The 19467-nt window shown below is 45.3% G+C and overlaps 2 protein-coding genes across 2 annotated transcripts; one reads left to right on the forward strand and one right to left on the reverse strand.

Annotated features, from left to right (window-relative positions):
• Window positions 1-4426: 4426 nt before the first annotated feature.
• On the forward strand, window positions 4427-7995 carry LOC129118764 (interleukin-17F-like). The gene is made up of 3 exons (XM_054630330.2): window positions 4427-4450; window positions 5341-5561; window positions 7758-7995. The coding sequence occupies exons 1-3, from the start codon at window positions 4427-4429 to the stop codon at window positions 7993-7995; spliced, it is 483 nt and encodes a 160-aa protein (XP_054486305.1).
• Window positions 7996-16359: 8364 nt separating this feature from the next.
• LOC129118795 (interleukin-17F-like) lies at window positions 16360-18031 on the reverse strand. The gene is made up of 3 exons (XM_054630378.2): window positions 18005-18031; window positions 17263-17507; window positions 16360-16597 (listed from the first exon to the last, which is right to left on the reverse strand). The coding sequence occupies exons 1-3, from the start codon at window positions 18029-18031 to the stop codon at window positions 16360-16362; spliced, it is 510 nt and encodes a 169-aa protein (XP_054486353.1).
• Between the last annotated feature and the right edge of the window lie 1436 nt (window positions 18032-19467).

Raw genomic sequence — 19467 nt, forward strand, 5'->3', positions numbered from 1 at the left:
CTGCACGTAGTCCAGAGCTGCTGAAGGTTTGGGTTTTTCTTTAGTTTCTTTTTCTTTTTGTCTTTGTGAGTTTGAGCTTTGGAGAAACCCCTAAACAGGTTTGCTGTTGTCACTGCCTATCTCCGGACACTTGCACAGCTCCCTTCTTTCTGGGTGCCATGAATCTTTATTTGTGTTATAAAAATCTCTCCACTATTGTGCTGTACAGAGCAGCCTTGGACCTTCAGGCAGGGTCTGGCTCAAAACTGAAAAACTGGTAAAAGTTAAACACAGATCCTGTTCTCTGGAGATGGGATGGCAGAGCTGGGATTGTTCAGCCTGGAGAGACTTAAGAGCCCCTTCCAGTGGCTAAAGGGCCTCCAGGAGAGCTGGAGAGGGACTTGGGACAAGGCATGGAGGGACAGGACAAGGGGAAATGGCTTCTCACTTCCAGGGGGCAGGGATAGATGGGATATTGGGAAGAATTTTTTTCCTATGAGGGTGGTGAGGCCCCTGGATCCCTGGAAGTGTCCAAGGCCAGTTTGGATGGACCTTGGAGCAACCTGGACTAGTGGAAGGTGTCCCTGCCCATTCCATAATTCCATGGTTTTGTGTTTTCCCTGCCCTTACAGCTGGGGAACCAATACTGAATTTCCCGTGAGAGGACACCAGGAGGAGCTCCAGGGTAGAGAAATCTGGGTAATTCCCTATCCTGTAGACAAGGGCTGGCTGTAGGCTGTGGGTGACTCCCATCCCCGTGTGGTGGTGGCCACCTCGGTACATCCTTTGCAACTGGGAGAGAAATCTTTGTTGACAAGGGAAAAATTGCCCAAGGTGGCTTGAGAGGCAGGAGCAATCTGCTGGAAGTACAGACTGTGTCCTCCTGTGCTGCAGCTGAAATTTTTATTTGACCCTGTCACCTGGAGATTTCAGTGGCTGTGATTTCAGCTGTGGAAGCTCCTCTGAGCACCTGGTCTTGTGAAAAGTGCCCCTGCCCATGGCAGGGGGTGGGACTGGATGGTCTGTAAGGTTCTTTCCATCCCATATTATTCTGTGATTCATCCATGAAAACCTGAACCTAAGTGTGTAACATATCCTGCAGTGCTGTTTCCTTATAGGAACTCGAGTAGAAGAGTTCTTGTAACTGGAATTAAAATACTCTTTTATCTCCCAGTCCCCACCCCTGCTCCAAGCCCTTGATGTGTGAGAGGGAAAAGCTTTTTGAGATAACTTTATATTCCTATATATAAGGAAAAAAATCTTCCCTGTGAGGGTGGGGAGGCCCTGGCACAGGGTGCCCAGAGAAGCTGTGGCTGCCCCTGGATCCCTGGAATTGTCCAAGGCCATGGTTTGGAGCAGCCTGGGATAGTGGAAGGTGCCCCTGCCCATGGCAGGGGATTGGAACTCTATGATCTTTACTGTCCCTTCCCACCAGAGTCATTCTGTGATTCTAGGAATAAAAGTATTTTCCCTCCCTTGTGATGATTCATGTTTGGTGGCCTCTTTTTGATGAAATTTTTTTTTTAGCGAACTTCAACTCGTCAAGACAAGTTCAGTTATAGGAAATTCTGGTCAAAGAGGGAATCCCTGCTGAAGTTAGAAGCTGCTGAAGACACAAGAAGTGAGTGGAAAGTGGTGGTGGGGGTTCACAACCTGGTGTTGGGTGTGACAACATCATTGCTTCATCACACGTAACCGTTTCCACTCCACCCCGTTCCTGCACAATCCAACCCATTTTCATGGCAGTGCCCTTTCCTTTCAGGGTGAACGCCCAGGGGGAAAAAAAGGAGGTCAGCTTCTGGGCTAAAAAAAGTGGATTTCTGGTAATTCTACCCTCTCTTGCTCCTCCACGCTCTGTGTCGCATCTCAGTCGATGCGCTGGTGAATATTAGGGACAGTCAGAATAGGAACAGAATGTGTCACAGCACTGGTGTTGCCTCAGGTGGATTGGGTAACCTGAAATGTGATAAATGTACAGGAGGAGAGTGGCTGGGCTCTGAGCTGTCGGTTGAACCAGACCACAAAGTCATGACAACATCCTGCAGAGATGTAAATCATCAGTCACTGGAGATTTCTGCTGCTGTGATTCAAGGGAGGTGACAGAGCAGGCATCATCAGCCCCTTTTCCTTGGAAAGTTTTGTGAGTTTGTGAGAGGTTTCTGATTTTCTTTTTGTAGGACTGAAAATGTCATGAATCTGTTGATTTCCTGAATTACTTCAGATGAATTTGTGTGAAGAGTCCTACACTTTAGTCTTTTGCTTCCAGCTTGGTTACATAGCTTTGGGAAAGGTTTCTCTCAGGGCTTTTCTCCACAAATAAGCTTCATCAAGTTGTTATGTGGGTTTTGTTTTTTTTTTTCTGCCATAAAAACAGCTTTTACTCCCAAAGAGACCTGCCTGGTGCTCCAGGGAAACACCACATGCAACACCTTTCCAGTTGGTGGCTGCTCCTTTCTGGCTCACAGGCTGCAGAATCCTGTTTCCACTTCCATTTCCATGCCTGCCTCTCCTATTAGTTATTAAGTAAGGATTGTGTGATTGAGAGGGATTAAATCTTCCATGAACACAAAGGAACAGGACCAGGTGGAGGAATTCAAATGAAGCTTCTGACCCAGCTCTTTCAGGGCTGTTCAAGGATGATGGTCAACCCAAGTCCCAACATATCTCACATGAGTCCCACCAGACAAGTCAGGAGAGGCTTTCCTCACACCACTTTTCTGGCTACAGGGCCATGGGACTTATTAGAGTGTTTTGGGATTGTGCAAGACTTGTTGGAAGTGCAGGAGCAAAGTGTGCAAAGGGAATGATAAAGGTGATCAGTAAGGAACTGTGCATGGGAGTGCTAAAGTCTCAGGGGTCTCTGTGGTCATGATGACCCCAAGATGTGTCAGAGAGTATCTTTTTCTAGCCCAGCAGCCAAAGAAAGAGTCAGGATTCTTCTGTTCTCGTTCTCAAGGTTGTTTATTGTTTGTTATCTACAACATTCTTTCTCTGGCCTGCTGAGGTCTGTCTGGCAGGTTGGTTCATGGCACACTGACCACCCTCGGGGCAGTGTTATCTTTTATACTAAAAACTACATCTACTTTATTTACAATAATTTCCCAATAGCTATCACCTATGTTAGGCAGTGAGTTCCTACTCTAAACCAATCTAAAAGTGCCAACATCACAGCAGAAGATGGAGGCTAAGAAGAAGAAGGAGAAAGACAGGACATGCCCAGATTCCTCCATCTTGCCTCCTGAACCCTCATTCTAAAAACACCAAAATTCTGCTTTTTCACCCTGTGATAATTCACTATTATTCTATTCAAGCTCTTGTGGCTTGTAACTCCTTGCACAAAGTTGGTAATTGTTTCCATGGGTTAAAATCAAAGGCACAGGTGTTTTTGACTCCATGCCAAGGTCTCTGAGCCCCCTGCCAGGGTCTCGAGTCCTCCAGGGCACTCAGAGGAATTTCCTAGGTTCCCACACTAAAGATATCAAAGTGGACTAGCTCCAGATTATTCCATAAATCTGGGCCCCTCCTTGTGCTCCAGCTCCATTCCCCACCATGCATGAGCAAGGAGCCCAACAGCAGAAACGCTGCTCCAAGGTCCACCAATTTACAGGGCCAGAGAAAGGATAGAAGACCAATATTCCAACAGCACAGCTCAGGCAGGGACTGGGAGTCAAAGCTGAGCCAGAATGGGGCTCCTGGTGGTGGTCAAGGCCAGTGAAGGTGGTCAGGGCCCTAACAGGGCATGCAAGAGTGTTCAGAATTCTCCACAATGTGCCACCACAGCAGGGAAGGCGTCCCAGCTCCTGGTGCCCTGATATCCCCCAGCAGGAATTCCCCATGGCGCTTACTCTTCCCCTGCCCAGTCCCTGCTGGACACAGAGATCCCTAAAACGGGCTGGCTGTGGATTGTGCAGTCGAAGGGAGGTTAAATGGTGAAGTTCCATGTCCTGCCCTCATTTTGAGACCCCTGCTGGGTGCCTGACTTTGCAGCTCTCTGATCTCTGCTGTTGGGCTTGTTTGAGGCACGTGGAAGTGCATCCACATGAGTTTGTGGTGAAAGAACTCTATTATTAGAAAGAAGGGGGTGGAAAGGAGTGAAAAAAAAAACCACCTGCCTAAACAATTTGGTTTTTTTTTTTTCTTTCCTTATCTCTTGATCTGCCTAAATAAATGCTATTGGCTGATTTGGGATGCTGGTAGTAGTATTTGCCCTTCCCTTTTTTGGAGGTAGATGGGAGGAAGTGGGCTAAAAATTGCAATATCAGCTCCTAACCTCGGGTCAGGTAAGCCAGCTGTGCTGCAATGGAAAGGGTGGCAGTGCCTCAGCTTTGCTATAAAATGGAGAGCACAACTGGCTTTGAGACACAAGCAGGGTGGAAAGGGTCTCAGAGAAGGAGAATTCTCTTGTCCTGTCACCCTAACATCCACCCAGAGCAGCAGGGAGGTTACCATGGCTTTCAGCAGCTCTGCTGGGGTAAGTACCTATATCTAAAACAAAGGATAAGATGTATTTGCTGCAAGAGAGAAAAGCAGGGTGCAGATCTCCTGATTTGTGCAGAAAACCCTTTCAGTCTTGCTGGGAGCTGAATGGGATGCTGGGTGTGTCTGATGCAGCTGCTTGGTGCTGGAGTGACAAGGGTGTGATGGACTTATTTATTTATTTATCTGTCACTCATTATTTATTTATCTCTCACTCATCAGCACTGCTGATGTGGGATTGGCAGATAACGTTATCAAAACTGCTGAAATTTCACTGTGGATGCATTTGAATTTCAGCCTGGGTAGCATTTGCAGCACTGTCAGCTCCTGTGATTTTCTTAAAAGCCCTGCATTTATTTTGTCTTCTTTTTAAGAACTGGGCTTAATGATCCTTGTGTTTCCCTTTCAGTTTAGGATATTCCATGATTCGATTATTTACTAAAACTCTGCCTGCTGGAAATGGGCCCAGAATCTCAGATTTTCTTGGGAAAAGGGCCATTTCCAGCAGATGGCTGTGGGTGGCCAGTTTTTACTGTACTGAGAAAGCCATGGCTGGGCAAGGTTTTAAGCTTAGGCACAGGGGTCAGCTGAGTCCTTGCTCCAATTTTTAGATGAAAAGATGGTGCTGTGTGACCACAGAGTAGGATCCTCATAGCTTGTTGGGCAGATGCTCTTCCTTGTGCAGAATCAACCACGAACCAGAATTTAAATCAGAGTTTAGCATCAGTTATGATGAGTTCTATTAACATCATTTTGCTATTTGCTCATCTTGGCCCATTTCACACAAACACAAGTATGAAGATGGTCCAGTCTAACCAAGACTTGGCTCTTTGTGCTCTCTCTTTCCTGACTGGGCAGGACTAATGACACCTTTCTCTCTCCCAGTTCAGATCACTGGTTTTGGTGCTGCTTTTAGCCCTCACTGTGAGGAGCTCACCCCACAGAAAGGCTGGTGCCTCTGCCAGGCTGAGGGAAGGCTGCCCGAACCAAAAGGATCCCAAATTCCCCACAACAGTGAACGTTGACATTCGGATCAGCAACTCAGATCAAGCCTTTGGGATGGTCCATGATGTCAGGAACCGGTCTCTTGCTCCTTGGGATTACAGGTAACTGTTCTGGTGTTCTCTAAATCGTGAGGGCTGTGCCACACCACAAATGGTTTTTTGTGGTGACTGTGGTTCATTCTCATTGTATGCCTAGAACCTTGAATATGGTTCTGATGCTGGCTGAGATTTGTTCAGGAGAAACTGTTTGCAGTGCAAGGGGCTATAACTGGAACGGTTTTTAACCATTTTGTCAGTCTTTATCAGTCATATAATCATTGAGGCTGGAAAAGCCCTCTGAGATCTTTGAGTCCAACCATTCCCCAGCACTGCCAAGGCCACCCATATCCCCAAGTGCCACATGCACATGACTTTTAAAGCCCTCCAGGGATGGTGATTCCAACACCTCCCTGGGCAGCTGTGCCAGGCCTTAACAGCCCTTTCAGGGAAGAAATTTTTCTTAATATCCAATCTAAACCTCCCCTGGAGCAACTTGAGGCCATTTCCTCTTGTCCCTTGTTCTCTGGGAGCAGAGCCTGACCCCCCTGCCTGTCCCCTCCTCTCAGGGAGTTGTGCAGAGCCACAAGGTCCCCCCTGAGCCTCCTTTTCTCCAGGCTGAGCCCCTTTCCCAGCTCCTTCAGCTACTTTTGGTACTCCAGACCCTTCCCCAGCTCCTCTGAGTACCTTTCTAACCCCTCTGCCCCAAGCTTGTAGTGCTGCATGGGGTTGAAATAATAATGAAATTAATTATTCTTCTAGGAAAAGAATGATGTGAGTACATTGAAATTTCATATTTTCCTAACAGAAAGTAACATCCAAATGCAGAAATTAAAACCAAACAAAAATGAATAGGCCAGTTGTGAGTTCTGTATTATTTAACCCAGCTCCACTCCATTCATCAGCTCCTAAAGAATGGTACAGCAATATTACCCTGCCAGTGCTGATTCCATTTCTAGGAAATCATTGTGAAACCACTGAGGATAAGGAAATCCTTTGTGTCTCACAGTGAGAAAGCACAGGTTAAATAGGATGATGGAGATATAAACGAGAAGATCCTACCAAACCATGACATCCAAGTGTGTGGTATTTTTGGGGTTTCCTGTCGTGGGGAGGAAAGATGAATTTGACTTTATGTTTTTAGAAGGCTAATTTATTATTTTATGGTATATTATATTATATTATATTATATTATATTATATTATATTATATTATATTATATTATATTATATTATATTATATTATATTATATTATATTATATTATATTATATTATATTATATTATATTATATATATTTATTATGCTATACTAAAACAATACTAAAGAATAGACAAAGGATACTTACAGAAGGCTTAACAAGATGCTAATGAAAAACTTGAGACTCTCCAGAGCCTTGACACAGCTGAACCATGATTGGGTATTAAGTCAAAACAATTCACATGTTGGATAAACAATCTCCAAACACATTCCAAAGCAGCAAAACACAGGAGAAGCAAATGAGGTAATATTGGTCTTGGTTTCAAAAGACAGGTGTTTGCTAAGGAGGGCAGGAGCCTCCCCTGAAATAGAAAATGTGATCCCCCCCTCCCTCCAAATTGCTATAAATTTTAGATTAAGGGGCTCTCAGGGAAAAAATATGGGAGCAGGGAATAACAGATCTTTAATAGGGAAGGAAATAAAAATATAAACAATGCAGTAAACCAAAACAACACTGACAGAGTCAGGACACAACCTGACACTCTGTTGGTCAGGGTGTTGGTAGCAGTCCCATTGGAAATGTGGCTGCAGCCTTCCTGCAGTGTCAGGTGTGGTTCTGCTGGAGCAGGGTGCAGTCTTCCTCTGACGATCCAGGGGAAGAGAGCAAGTGTTCCTCTGGGAAATCCAATGGAGAAGCTGTGTTGGTATTCCAGGATCTCCAGATTATATCTGGGTAGGAATGCTTGGCTCTCCCCTCTGGGCGGAGCATCTCCCAATGGGATGGTGTAGTCCTTATCAGTCATGCAGTGACATTCAATAGCTGTTATCAGATGTCTCCCCAGTTGTGGAAGAGATAAGGAAAACTGCCCACTTAACAGAAGACACCTGCCATACAGATGGCAAATAGAATACAATTGCTTGACAATCCAGGACAATATTATTTTCCTTTTTCTCTGAGGCTTCTCAGCTTCCCAGGAGAAAAAAATCCCAGCGAAGAAATTTTTCCAGAAAAATATAACAGTGTAACACAGGCGCTTCAATCAGTTTTGTGTCCCTGTTCCCAGGCTGGACGAGGATCCCGACCGCTTCCCGCGGGTGATTGCCGATGCCCAGTGCCGCCTGCTGGGCTGTGTGACCCCCCTGGGGCAGGAGGACCACAGCCTCAACTCAGTGCCCATCCAGCAGCAGATCCTGGTGCTGCGGCGGGAGCAGCGCGGCTGCGTCCCCTCCTATCGCCTGGAGAAGAGAATCATCACTGTGGGCTGCACCTGTGTCACCCCCGTCATCCAGCACCAGTCCTAGCGGCAGCCATCAGGGCAGGCAGCGTTGGAAAGAGGGAGTAAATCCCATAAAAATGCCTCTGGTGGAATCCCACAGCTGCCCGCTTCGCGCTCCAGGAATTCAAGTCGTCATTCCCCTTTCAAATTGTCTCCTGAAACTCGTGATTCTTGCTGTTGTTCATTTATGGATTTCAGGATGGGGATCGTTGGTAGCTGGTGGTGGAGGGGAGGAAGAGTTTTGTTTGTGGCCCCAAGCAGTGAGAGGGGAAAGCAGTGCTTTTTAAAAATTTATTTTTCATTGTGGTTTATATCAGTTTGGTGAATCAAACTAATTATAGTTTCCAAAATTGTCCTTGGCAGTAAATTGCCCTAATTGAATACATGCCCACCAGCACTGCCACAAAACATTCCTCATCCTGCACCTTCCTCCCTCCCTTCTTCATCCCTATCCCATTTCCCTTCTCTGGCCATCCCTGCTCACTGGGATATTCCTGGTGTCAGTCAGACATTGGTGCCACCAGGCCTGGTTGTCACCACAGTCTCAGTTTATGTCAGTGCTGCAATTGATTTATTTCAAAACATTTTGGGAGGCAACTGATTCCACTTGTTGAGTGCAAAAATGGTAAAGAACCAACAGATATCTATATTTCTATTTATGTCTTCTATTTATGGCTGTATTTATGATTCTGTGTGTGCTCAGAGTATAAAAATATTGATAAATTTAATCTGTATTTATTCAATAACTTATCTGCTGAATAAAAATAATATTTTATTTAAAAAAATGGTTTTTCATGGTAGTTCAGAATGACAACAGACACAGAGAAGGGGTTTGTGCTGCAGTAGCACTGAGAGATTTTGGCGCAGATTGGGTATTTTCCTGTGCAGTGAGATGAGTAAGAGGGAGCAGAAGAGAACTTGCAGCCTAAGTAGATGAAAAGACACAAAGAAGAGGCTGAAAGCAGTGAAGGGAGGTTCTGCAGGCAGTGGTGGCAATGGAATGAGGTTTTTTAGACCTCTGGGATGGTGTCTAGGGATGGTGGGAAAAGAGACAGGAGATGTCACATTCCAGGGCTGCAGCCAGAATTTGGGATGGGAAAGCTCTGTCCTATCCTCCTCCAGGCGAGCTTTATAAACCCCTATAAACAACCCTCTCCTCCCCCAGCAGAATGGTTGGCTGAGCAGGAATGCAGGGAGATGCCAGATGGCTTCATCTCACTGCTCCCCAGCCAGGTAATTCACAGGTGCTGGATGGGATTGAAGTGGTGGATGAGGATTCCTCACATCCAGGAACCAGGAGCTGGACATGCAGGGCCTGGTTTGCTGCTGGGCTGAGGTGTCCTGCCTTAGGAAATGAGGAATTGCCCTTTCCCTCCCTGAGCTGCACAGGGAACACAGCCTGGCACAGCTCACTGCTCAGGAGCTGGACTGGGTGATCCTTGTGCGTCCCTCAGGATATTCCATGATCCTATAACTATCTACTATTTCATCAAATTACTGCAATGTTCCTTTTTTAGATATTGCTCCTCTTTCATCCAGATCTGAGCCAGGCTCTCAGACCTCTGAGTTTGGTTTCTGTTGCAGGAGGTTTTAAGCCTGCATTTCCTTTTACATTTAAATCAGGACAAACCCATGCAAACATTCTAGTATTTCATTTTGACTGCACAGAAACCACTTTAAATCAGATCCACCTGGTGCAGGTAGACCCTGGGTTTCCTCCCCAGAGTGGGAGGTGAGTTGTTGGGTCTAAATGAATCCAGGCCAGGTTGGGCAGGGCTTTGAGCAACCTGGGATAGCAGAAGGTGGCAGGGGATGGAATGAGATGGTCTTTGAGTTCTCTTCCAACCCCAAACATTCCACAATTTTGTGATTCTGCAATTCTATGATGTCTCTTCTTGTTGGGATGGATGAAAGTTTGACAAGAAAGTTTAACAGATAGGCATGCTTGGCAGAAAGATTCTTTTGAATGTAGAATCTGAAGAAGGAATAGAAATGAAAGCAAGTTTTGATATAGAAGAAAAGAATTGCTGAGCCAGTCTTACTGGATAACTAGGAAGGCAAAGGGTATGTTACTTAGAAGGGGTTTGTATGGCTTGGAGCAAAGGATAAACACACCACAAACAGAAGATGTTTTTACCGAGCATAAAGATCCCACAGGCAAACAAGACTGCCAATGTTGCAAGTAGAAAAAAAGTCTCAGAATTTTCCACTGCAAGAAAACTGAAAAACAACTGTTATCTTAAACAGTAACACACTAACATTTTGTGATTGGAGAAGAGTAACATGAATATGGTAATTATAGCAGTTATGATAGGCTATAGGTAGAAGTAGAGGTATAGATTGGTTCTTCAGTATTAAGATGCTCAGCAAAGAAAATTATATAATGCATTGTAACCAAAATTAAAGGGTCTTCAGGCTTGTCTGCAGCTGGAGCTGCCAGCTGCAGGTGTGGCTCTGTCACCCACCACCCTGGGCTGTTGTAACATGCTGGATACAACAAATTCCCACATCTCTCATCCAGGCTCTCACATCCTCTGGTGCTCTTTGTTGAGTCAGGTGTGTTCTGTGCCCCGTGGGTCACTGGGAGCCTCTCCAACCATCCGTGGGTGCCCTTCTCACTCAGTTAGGAGCATCTGCCCCCGTTTGTGGCAGCAGCTGTTTCGTTATGACCGCTGAGCTCTTCTTGTGGTGCAGAGCCAGCCCAGGGAGGCGTCTCCTGCTCTCCTCTCTCGGTAACCACTGACCAGGAAATTGCAACCTTCTTCTTACTCCTGACCTACTTCTCTCCACAAACCTGCCTCCTGGGGCTGCCCTCACTTGTTTTTTCAGGGAGAAAACCACCCTACATCTCTCCTCTCAGTCATAATTACTTTGACACTGGGTTCGTGGCATCATCCTGTGCTGATGCTCCTAAACACCCACCAGCTTACCCTAAGAGTGGCCCTAACTGGATGGATAATGAAGTGGCTAATTAGGAAAATACAAAATATATGGCTAATTAAAGAAGTTTCACCCATGGGTCATGAGGTTTTGCAGGCAGAGCTCTCAGCTGCAAACCACACACACCACTCAGGGAGGCATTGCTTGTACGTGGGGTTTGTTTCCTCCTAATGGCATCATTCTTAGAGTGCAGCAGCTTGTAAATACAAGCCTAGTTATTTTTTGGGCGCTGGTTTTTGCTGCCAGCAATCTATTAATTTGGGGGTTGGAACTAGATGATCTTTAAGGTCCCTTCCAACATAAACCACCCTGTGATTCTATGAATCAGCGAACATGGCAAACAAATTTTAGCTTCTTGTAAACAGCACAGTCATATCAGCACCGAGAGCAAGTGCAATTCACAGCCTTTGCTAAAGGCTTGGCTTGGTTTGTTCCCTTTGCAGCAGTGGCCCCAGACCCTGGGTGCCTAGCTGGGCATCTCTGGCTCTGCAGTGGGGCTTGGAGCATCCTCCAGGGGCTGGGCTGTTTTACCAGGAGGAGGAGAAGACACAGCTGGAGGTGTAGCAGCAGTGCCACCTTGTCGTCTTGTAACCTGCTGGGCTAAGCAGCCTCCAGTCACAGGTTGGTATCTGAGCCTCGTGGCCTTTCCCATTCCTTTTCTCTTCTGATTTCCTCTCCCTAACCTCCTACTTTTGTTTTTTGGCTCACTGCTCCCCTTGGCTGTGTGTTCTGGCAGCTGATCCTGGGGTGGCAGCTCCTGTGGGATGTTGGATGGAGCACAGGGCAGAGCCCCCTGCATTACCACGGGCTGGGGGGCACAGCAGTGACCCAGCACAGGTAGATGCCTCCTCCCACACCTGTGCTGTGACCTGTGGACATGTTGACTAAAAAGTATCTCAGGCCTCTTTGGACTCCTGACCACAGGCAGGTGCTCCTGGGAGTGTTCAAAGGGACTGCAGGCCATGGCAACCTATTCCACAAAAATCACTGCTTTGGGAAATGTTACAAAATTAAACATGTAAAGAATGGAAAGGTTGCAAGTGAAAAGGTTGGAAAAAAACAAGAATTATCTGTTCGGTAAGGCAGAGGGTTAATGGCTGGAAAGTAGACATGGTTTATTGGGAGTTTGACATTACAGGCAAAATTTTAAGGTAATGAGCAATTTTCTGATCAGTCCTGTGGGGATCTGTGGGTTGGTGCCAACATGATGGGTACAGATGATAGGATGAGTTTCTGTATCAGCTGCAGGTTCTGGAGATGGCCCGAGAAACCAGACCAGAAACCTGGTGGCTCCTGTGCCACCATCACCTCCAAAACAGGAGACTTTCCTTGACCTTCCCTGTGAGGGTGGTGAGGCAGTGGCAGAGAGAAGCTGTGGCTGTTCCATCCCTGGAAGTGTCCAGGCCAGTTTGGATGGGGCTTGGAGCAACCTGGGATAGTGGAAGACGTCCCTGCCCATGGCAGGAGGATGAAATGAGATGATCTTCAATGTCCAACCCAAACCATTCTATAATGCCACAATCTCCTTTTGTTTCCATCTCCTTCTCCCTTTTCCTGCTTTGATATTATTTTTAACCTCGTGCTCGAGAAGAATGAGTGGGCTGATTCTGCATTTCCTACAGCACTGTTGCAAGGCAGTGACGAAAAAAATCCCAAACCTGCTTAAAATGTGTGTGATTGTCTGGTACCAGTCAGCAGAGCCAGAGCTGTTGGTGGGGATGGCATGGGCTGGTGCTGGCTGTCAGGAGCTGAGAAGATGCCAGCCAGGCTCAGCACCAGACACAGACTACACTTTCTGCCTTTGCTGCTCACAAAGAGGAGTTCCAGGAGCTGGACTTCAATGATCCTTCTGTGTCCCTTCCAACTCAGGATATTCTAGGATTAAAAACATTTTTCATATTTTCTAACTATTCCCCATACTTCCAGGGCTAGACAGGGGAGGAGGTTCAGACCCTTACTTCTTCAGAGAAATCCCTTCTTGCTTTTGGTGTAATTGTTTATTTATTCTTCCTTAAGAAAAGTGGCTCAGCTTTTCTACCTTTTCCTATAACTTCAACAAAATATTAAAAATATGTTTGACGCACTTTGGGGCTCATAGACTGACAAAATGCTGTTTTCTGGGCACAGCTTTCTATGAGTGAGTAAAATCAGTACAAACCATCATGTTTCTGTTTATCTGCATTCTTAGTAAGCACAGTATATTTATATCATGATCAAGATTCCCAGTTCTGGTAAATGAATAGAGATGGTTTATCTCCCCTCTAACGTGACCCTATAATTTTTAAGGGTGGCTTTTTATTTCAGACTTCTGAAACTTGTGTTCTTGGCCCTCATTACAGCTGAATCTGCAGCACCTTTAGAAGAATCTGGTTTCCATCCAGATTGCTTTGATAAGTGGCAATGATGAGCGTGATTATCTGCAAAAATCCAATTTCAAACTTCCCTTTCTGCTGGGTTTCACTCACAGGTTGCCAAGACACTGTTGCTCAGGTTTTGCAAACTGACACGAAGCTGAGATGGGGAGCAGTGCTGGACTGGAAACTTTAATGTTGGAGAGGGTTTTGCAGCAATTCCGCCCCGCTCCCTCCAATGACAATATCACTGAAGAGCATCAAATTAGCAGAAATTTGCACTGAAACTCTTGAAAACAAGGAGGAACAATCTTTACCTGTTGAACCTCAAACTGATAAGAGCTGTGCATGGGTGAAAGAGGAGCTCTACTCTCTTTGGTGTCTCATTGTGTCATTATTGATTGTAGAAGGATAAGGACACTGATGAGGTCACCCTTGTCAGGATGCAATGGTTTGGGATTATTCTGCACCTTTCCAACTGAACACAGCAAGGAAGGAAATCAGGAAGGAAAATCTCTTGGCTCATGGTGCCAGGAGTTCCTTGCAGTAGGAAAGAAAACAGTCCTTTGGCCCTATATATCTAGTTTATTAATTAACCTATTAAATGCTTCTGCAGGAGCATGTAGAGCACCCAAGCAGCCTGTAGGTGTGAGCACAGAGTTGTCCAAATAAATAAAAGTGATTCTGTCCTAAGGCTCAGATTTAGCTGGGTTGGTAAATGGTTCAACAAAAATCATGCTGGATTTTTGCAAGGGAGTGTATCTTCCATAAGGCCAGGTTGGACAGGGCTTGGAGCAACCTGGGGTAGTGGAAGGTGTCCCTGCCCATGGCAGGGGGGTTGGAATTAAATGACCTTTAAGGTCCTTCCAGCCCATTCCCTTCCATGATGATGATGCTGATCTGTGAAGTTTGTCAGCAAAAAGCTGTTGGCTTTTCCATGCTCCAGCTGTGTCATCTCTTTCTGACCTGTTTCTGAGGTTTTCCACCTCAGCATAGCTCTCTCAGCATTTTCCAGTCCCCACTACACATGTGCCAACTCCAGCTAGTGGCACATGACTTCCAGGGAAGAAAAGGTTGGACTTTCTGTGATTTTAACTGTTGGAAGTTACTTGGGTTAATTGCAGATCATTTGACAAAAACTCCTTCTAGGAGTGGTAGGATGTTAAGAGATTATCTAAACAACAAGGAAGTCAGTTCTGTTTCAATGTTCCTGGACTAATATTTATATCAATCTTTGAAAACCTTGAAGGATGAGTGTTCCTTGATGCTTTTTGTTTTAGGGTTTTTTTGGTTTTTTTTTTTTTGAAGTCCATTCTTGCTTAATAACTTGTGGGACAGTCAGCTGGGTTAAACTTCAGGCCCTGCAGGAGAGCTTAAGGAAGAATAACTGGAGATAAGAACAGAAACTAGGTAAGTTAGGATCACATACACTCCTAGATTCCTCTGTTTAGGCAAAGTTACATCAATGTTTGAAGGTAACTGAAGGTGTGGACAGGAGTCCACTGCTGTGATTGCAGGTACTGGGATCAGCCTGAGTTAATCAATGTTTCCTTGGCCCAGTGTTTATCTGCCAGGTCAGGGAATGGCATGGCTGTGCTGTGGGTTTAGGTTACAGGCTAACCCACCTGGAGCAGGTTAGGGAGGGTTTGGGCTCACTGGAACAGCTGGAGGGAGTAATTCCCAGTAGCAAATTTGGGATGATCACAGCTGGATCTGGAGAAGATGCTTTCACCTGAGAGGAGCTTCCCTCTGGTTAGAGACTCTCAGCCCTGAGCTCTGTTCCTCTGCAAGTTCTGTATTTGCTGTTGCACTTGCTGGCGCCTCAGCAGGGCCACACCTCCCTGAGACAGCAGCAAACAAAACATCCGCGTCTTTAGCAGCCAGCCTTGCCCTCTGAACCAGGGAACATGTTCACTGGGGCACTTTTAACCCCAGTGTGCTTTAAATAAACCCACCTGCTGTGCCAGACACCCACCCACGCAAGCGCCATCCGCCGCGGCTCAAGTGCTGCGTCAGGGTGCTCCACTTTTGAGGTGCTGAAAACGTGTTGGACAGGCACGAACACAGAGAGCAATCATGACTGCAATCTGCCAGATGTGGTTAATTGCTTCAGTCACCCACCTGACTCTTGTGAGCTTCCCCCAGTGTACCCAGGTGGTGTCTCTGCTCCATGGAAAAGGGGCTGGGCTGAGATTCACAGGTGATTTTGGAGTGAAGGTGAAGCTCAGCAGTGGAAATCTTTCTCCTAAAACTCGCTGTTTTAAGGGAGGGAGTTTCTTTCCCCCCAAAGAAGCATTCAAAGTGTTGTGTTGAACTCATCTTTACAAATCCTTTTCCAATTGGATAATTAGGTGGAATACTGGGTAATTATGCAGCAGAATTTTTTTTTTTTTTGTTTTGTTTTGTTTTGGTTTGGTTTGGTTTTTTTTGTCAGTCTTTAATGTGGATCTCTTTGATACCACTTTATAAATAATTTTCCTCCAGGTATCTTAGCTTTTCTATTGGTAAAATGGTGTTTTCCCTATTTTTTTATTTTTTCCCCCCATGGGCTATACATTCTACTGCTGCAGAGGTAGATGTTATCAAGAGAATTGGAGGATATAACATCACGTAAATCTCTTTTATGGTCATGATAGAGTGATTTCTTGCACTCAGGAAGAAACCCTTCCTTCTTTATCAGGAACACTTCTTTAGAAAGAAAGGAGAATACCAAAGAGATTTTCACTGATTTCTTTTTATTACACAAAGATAAATAAAAATTACCTTAATAATTAAAAAAATATATATTAGGATAATACATTATTACCATGTTTCCCATCAGCATAAATAGATTTACATAAATAGACATTTAAAAGTGTAAACTAAGGATGGGTAGAGTTCCCAATACTTTTCAGCCTGGCACATGAAGGTGTCTGTATTCTGAATTTGTGGAGCTCAAGATTTTGGGGGGAAAACATTATTTTTTACCCAAGATGCCTAATTCTCAATACATTCTGATGTATCCTTGACAAATTTTATGGCTTGATTCAGCTTTTTGGAGGCCCTTTCCACGCAAGGAAGCTCCCCGTGGCTCCTCTCTCTTGCACCTCCAGCTCCCTTCAGGCCTGGTGCTGGACCAAGGGGGTGACACAGGTGCAGCCCACGGTGATTTTTTTCTTCTCCAGCCTGTAGGACTGCTGGCAGCCCCTCTGCTCCCTGCGCAGCACCAGGATCTCCTGCGTGATGGGCACGGAGTTGAGGCCGTGGTCCAGCTGCCCCTCGGGGGTGACGCAGCGGCGGTGGCGGCACTCGGCGTCCGCGATCAGCCGCGGGAAGCGGTCGTGGTCCTCGTCGATCCTGGGGGTTGGCAGCAAAGGCAATGTTTCAACCCAAAGGCAGGGTATTCTGGGTGACTCTGGGCTCCCTGCTTGGGAACCTGTGCATCCTGCCTGTGGGGGGACAGCCGATTCTCCAAGACTGCAGGTTTTTCCAAAATAAAATGTGAGTAACTAAATATCGGATATTTTTGGATGTGTGGCTGCATGCAACTGCCTTTCAAAGGACTTGCTTTGAGCTGGCACTGACTTTGAAAGACTTATCAGAAATTATTTGAGCTTTCCGATGTGTTACTCCAACTAACTAAATCCTTCAGTTGCTCCCCAAAACATGAAATGCTGGTGTTAAACCACTGTTGAATTTGGTGCATTATTAACTCTCTGAGGTGTTTTTTTAACGATGTTTTACATAAAGAATGCTTTAGAAGACAAAGCTTGCCCCAGCATACAAATTAATTAGTAAATTATAAAAGTAGTTTGTTTTGCCTTCTGTATATTGCCTACATCATGCAGGGTTTTTTGTGCTGCTTTCTGTACTGGTTCTCTTTCAAAGAGGATTATACAGCCATGGATACCCTCATATTTCCAAAAATGTCTCAACTGTGAAGCACTGAAAATAGAGATGAAAGCATTTTTCCTGGCCAGGGCATCCAGTGTTTTTCCAGGCCATGGGGACAGGGATCATACCTGTAATCCCATGGAGCCAGAGAACGGCTGCTGACATCTGGACTGGTTCTGGTGTCCTGGTTCGTGCTGCTGATGCTGAGGTTGACTCTCACAGTTTGGGGGAATTGTGAGTCTTTTTGGGTCAGGCATCCAGCAGATGCTTGCTTGAAGAGATTCTCTGGCTTGAGCCCAGGCTTGATCACCTTCCCCTGGGCAGGACTGCTGGCTGACAGCACGGCCAGCAGCACGAGGAGCAGGGCTCTGAGCTGGAGAGAATTGGTACATTTAGGATGCAAGACAGGTGTGAAATTCATCCACAGTCAGCCTAACTGGTGGTTAAAGCCCCTACTGCAGGTTGGAGTAATTATGGAGAAATGTGCTGTACATCACATCCACTTTTCTTCTCATTAACTGATTTTCACAGTGCTGACAGTTATTTTTACACCCAGTTGTAATTTGGTTGTAATGTTAAATTATAGAAAAGAATATAATACAGAAGAAAGCAGAAAGGGTATAACAGAAAGAAAGACACTCTAAGGTTGAATTTTCAATTTCTTGCCTCAGAAAATGCTGCGAGAGCTCCATGTCACCGATGTGCAGTCTCATTGCTGCCCCATGAGCATTCTCACATTTTAAGTTTTTTAATTATTAATGATTTAAATAAGCATTTTAAAGGTGGGTGCAGATCCCTATTCCATCTATTATGATTTAAATACGTCTCTGTCAAACTGGGGGAAAATAAACTCAGAATTCAAGTTCTTACCAGAGAAGCGCAAAAAGTTGGAGACATCTTCCTTCCTTCCTTCTCTTATTGCTTCTGATGCTTGTCCTGGGCTCTGCTGAGCTGAAGGTGTCTGGGCACATCTGCTGCTGGACCTTTTATAAGGGTTTCTGGGCTGTGCTAAATAATTTGGAGTAGGTGTTTTTTTCCCCCAACTTTAACTGTGGTTTCTGACCATAACCTAAATTAAGAAGTGCATGCGTATAGGTTCCATTAACACAGGTGGAATAGAGGATATATCTTAGATCTGTAGATGATGTCATTCCTTCAGCCATGTCACTCAAATGGTGACAAAACCACAAACGTTGCAAGTTTGTGGTGCAAAGTATTTGATTTTAAATTGGGATGCCATAGGGATCAAACCCAAATGTCGCTGGCACAGGTTTGGATCTGGTCACTCCTCGGTCGGTCTGGCGTCTTTTCACCCCAGATTGGGCAGATGTTGGACAGCTGGCCACCACCAAATTGCTCTCTCAGATTCTTCTTCTCATATTCTCATATTTTTCTTGATGTCTGAGGAGCAATGTCCCTGCTCAAGATCAATTCTCCTCTGAACTGGGCTACTTCTATTCACAGCTAAACTTCAGGTGTGATATCTCAGTGTGGATCAGAATGCTTGGTGATAGTGAGCTCCCAAAAGTCAGTCACTCTCCACATAGAGAAAAAAATGAGTGAACTTTGTTTTGAGCTTGCCACCTTTTCAGTTTTTCCTTCTCTCATGCTATGTGGGCAGTGTTTTGTTCCTAAGGAAAGGAGTTTGGGAAGTGTGATGGATGTAGTTAAACTTCCAGTTCCTAAGTTAGGGAGAGGAGAGAGGGGTTCCAGAGAAACTTTTTGAAGGCTGAGAGATGCAAAATGACATTAGACACAGGCAACCCAGAGGAGCTGTGGCTGCCCCTGGATCCCTGGAAGTGTCCAAGGCCAGGTTGGAAAGGGCTGGGAAAACCTGGGATAGTGGAAGGTGTCCCTGCCCATGGCAGAGAGTGGAACTGGATTATATTCAAGATCCTTTTCAACCCAAATCATTCTATGATTCTAGGATTCTATAACATCAAGTTTATTCTCTGATATTTCTTTTTTTTAGGAAACACTTCCATCATTTTGCTCTGACAGTGGGTTTCAAGAAGCTCAGATGTGCCCCATGAAGTGACTCTCAGTGTAACATCCTTGAGCTGCTGATCAGAACATTTCCCAGGTCTAATTTTAGTGGGTTTTTCAATAAAAATGATGTGGAGAAGGTACAGATTTTTTTTTATATTTGCTTAATATTTATATCTAAGTCCAAATTTTACTCACCTTGTGCCATCCAAAGGAGGATGCAAAAAAGGGTAGAATTTAGTTTGCGGGTTCTGGGATACCCGTGACCTACATCCGCTTGTTTTAAAGATGCTGATGTTTCAGAAATTAAATGTATATTTCAGTTTCCCTCTTCAGGTTAGAGATGT

Source organism: Agelaius phoeniceus, chromosome 3 (assembly GCF_051311805.1).
Source record: "Agelaius phoeniceus isolate bAgePho1 chromosome 3, bAgePho1.hap1, whole genome shotgun sequence".
In the NCBI taxonomy this organism is placed as follows: Eukaryota; Metazoa; Chordata; class Aves; order Passeriformes; family Icteridae; genus Agelaius; species Agelaius phoeniceus.

What these genes read in the sequence shown, in the direction of transcription:
- LOC129118764 (XM_054630330.2), top strand. Translation starts at nt 4,427, where the DNA reads ATGGCTTTCAGCAGCTCTGCTGGG. An exon ending in CTTTCAGCAGCTCTGCTGGG is followed by an intron (nt 4,451 to 5,340) that starts GTAAGTACCTAT and finishes TCTCTCTCCCAG; the next exon opens with TTCAGATCACTGGTTTTGGT. An exon ending in CTTGCTCCTTGGGATTACAG is followed by an intron (nt 5,562 to 7,757) that starts GTAACTGTTCTG and finishes CCCTGTTCCCAG; the next exon opens with GCTGGACGAGGATCCCGACC.
- LOC129118795 (XM_054630378.2), bottom strand. Translation starts at nt 18,031, where the DNA reads ATGTCTCCAACTTTTTGCGCTTCTCTG. An exon ending in CAACTTTTTGCGCTTCTCTG is followed by an intron (nt 17,508 to 18,004) that starts GTAAGAACTTGA and finishes AATTCTCTCCAG; the next exon opens with CTCAGAGCCCTGCTCCTCGT. An exon ending in CTGGCTCCATGGGATTACAG is followed by an intron (nt 16,598 to 17,262) that starts GTATGATCCCTG and finishes GCCAACCCCCAG; the next exon opens with GATCGACGAGGACCACGACC.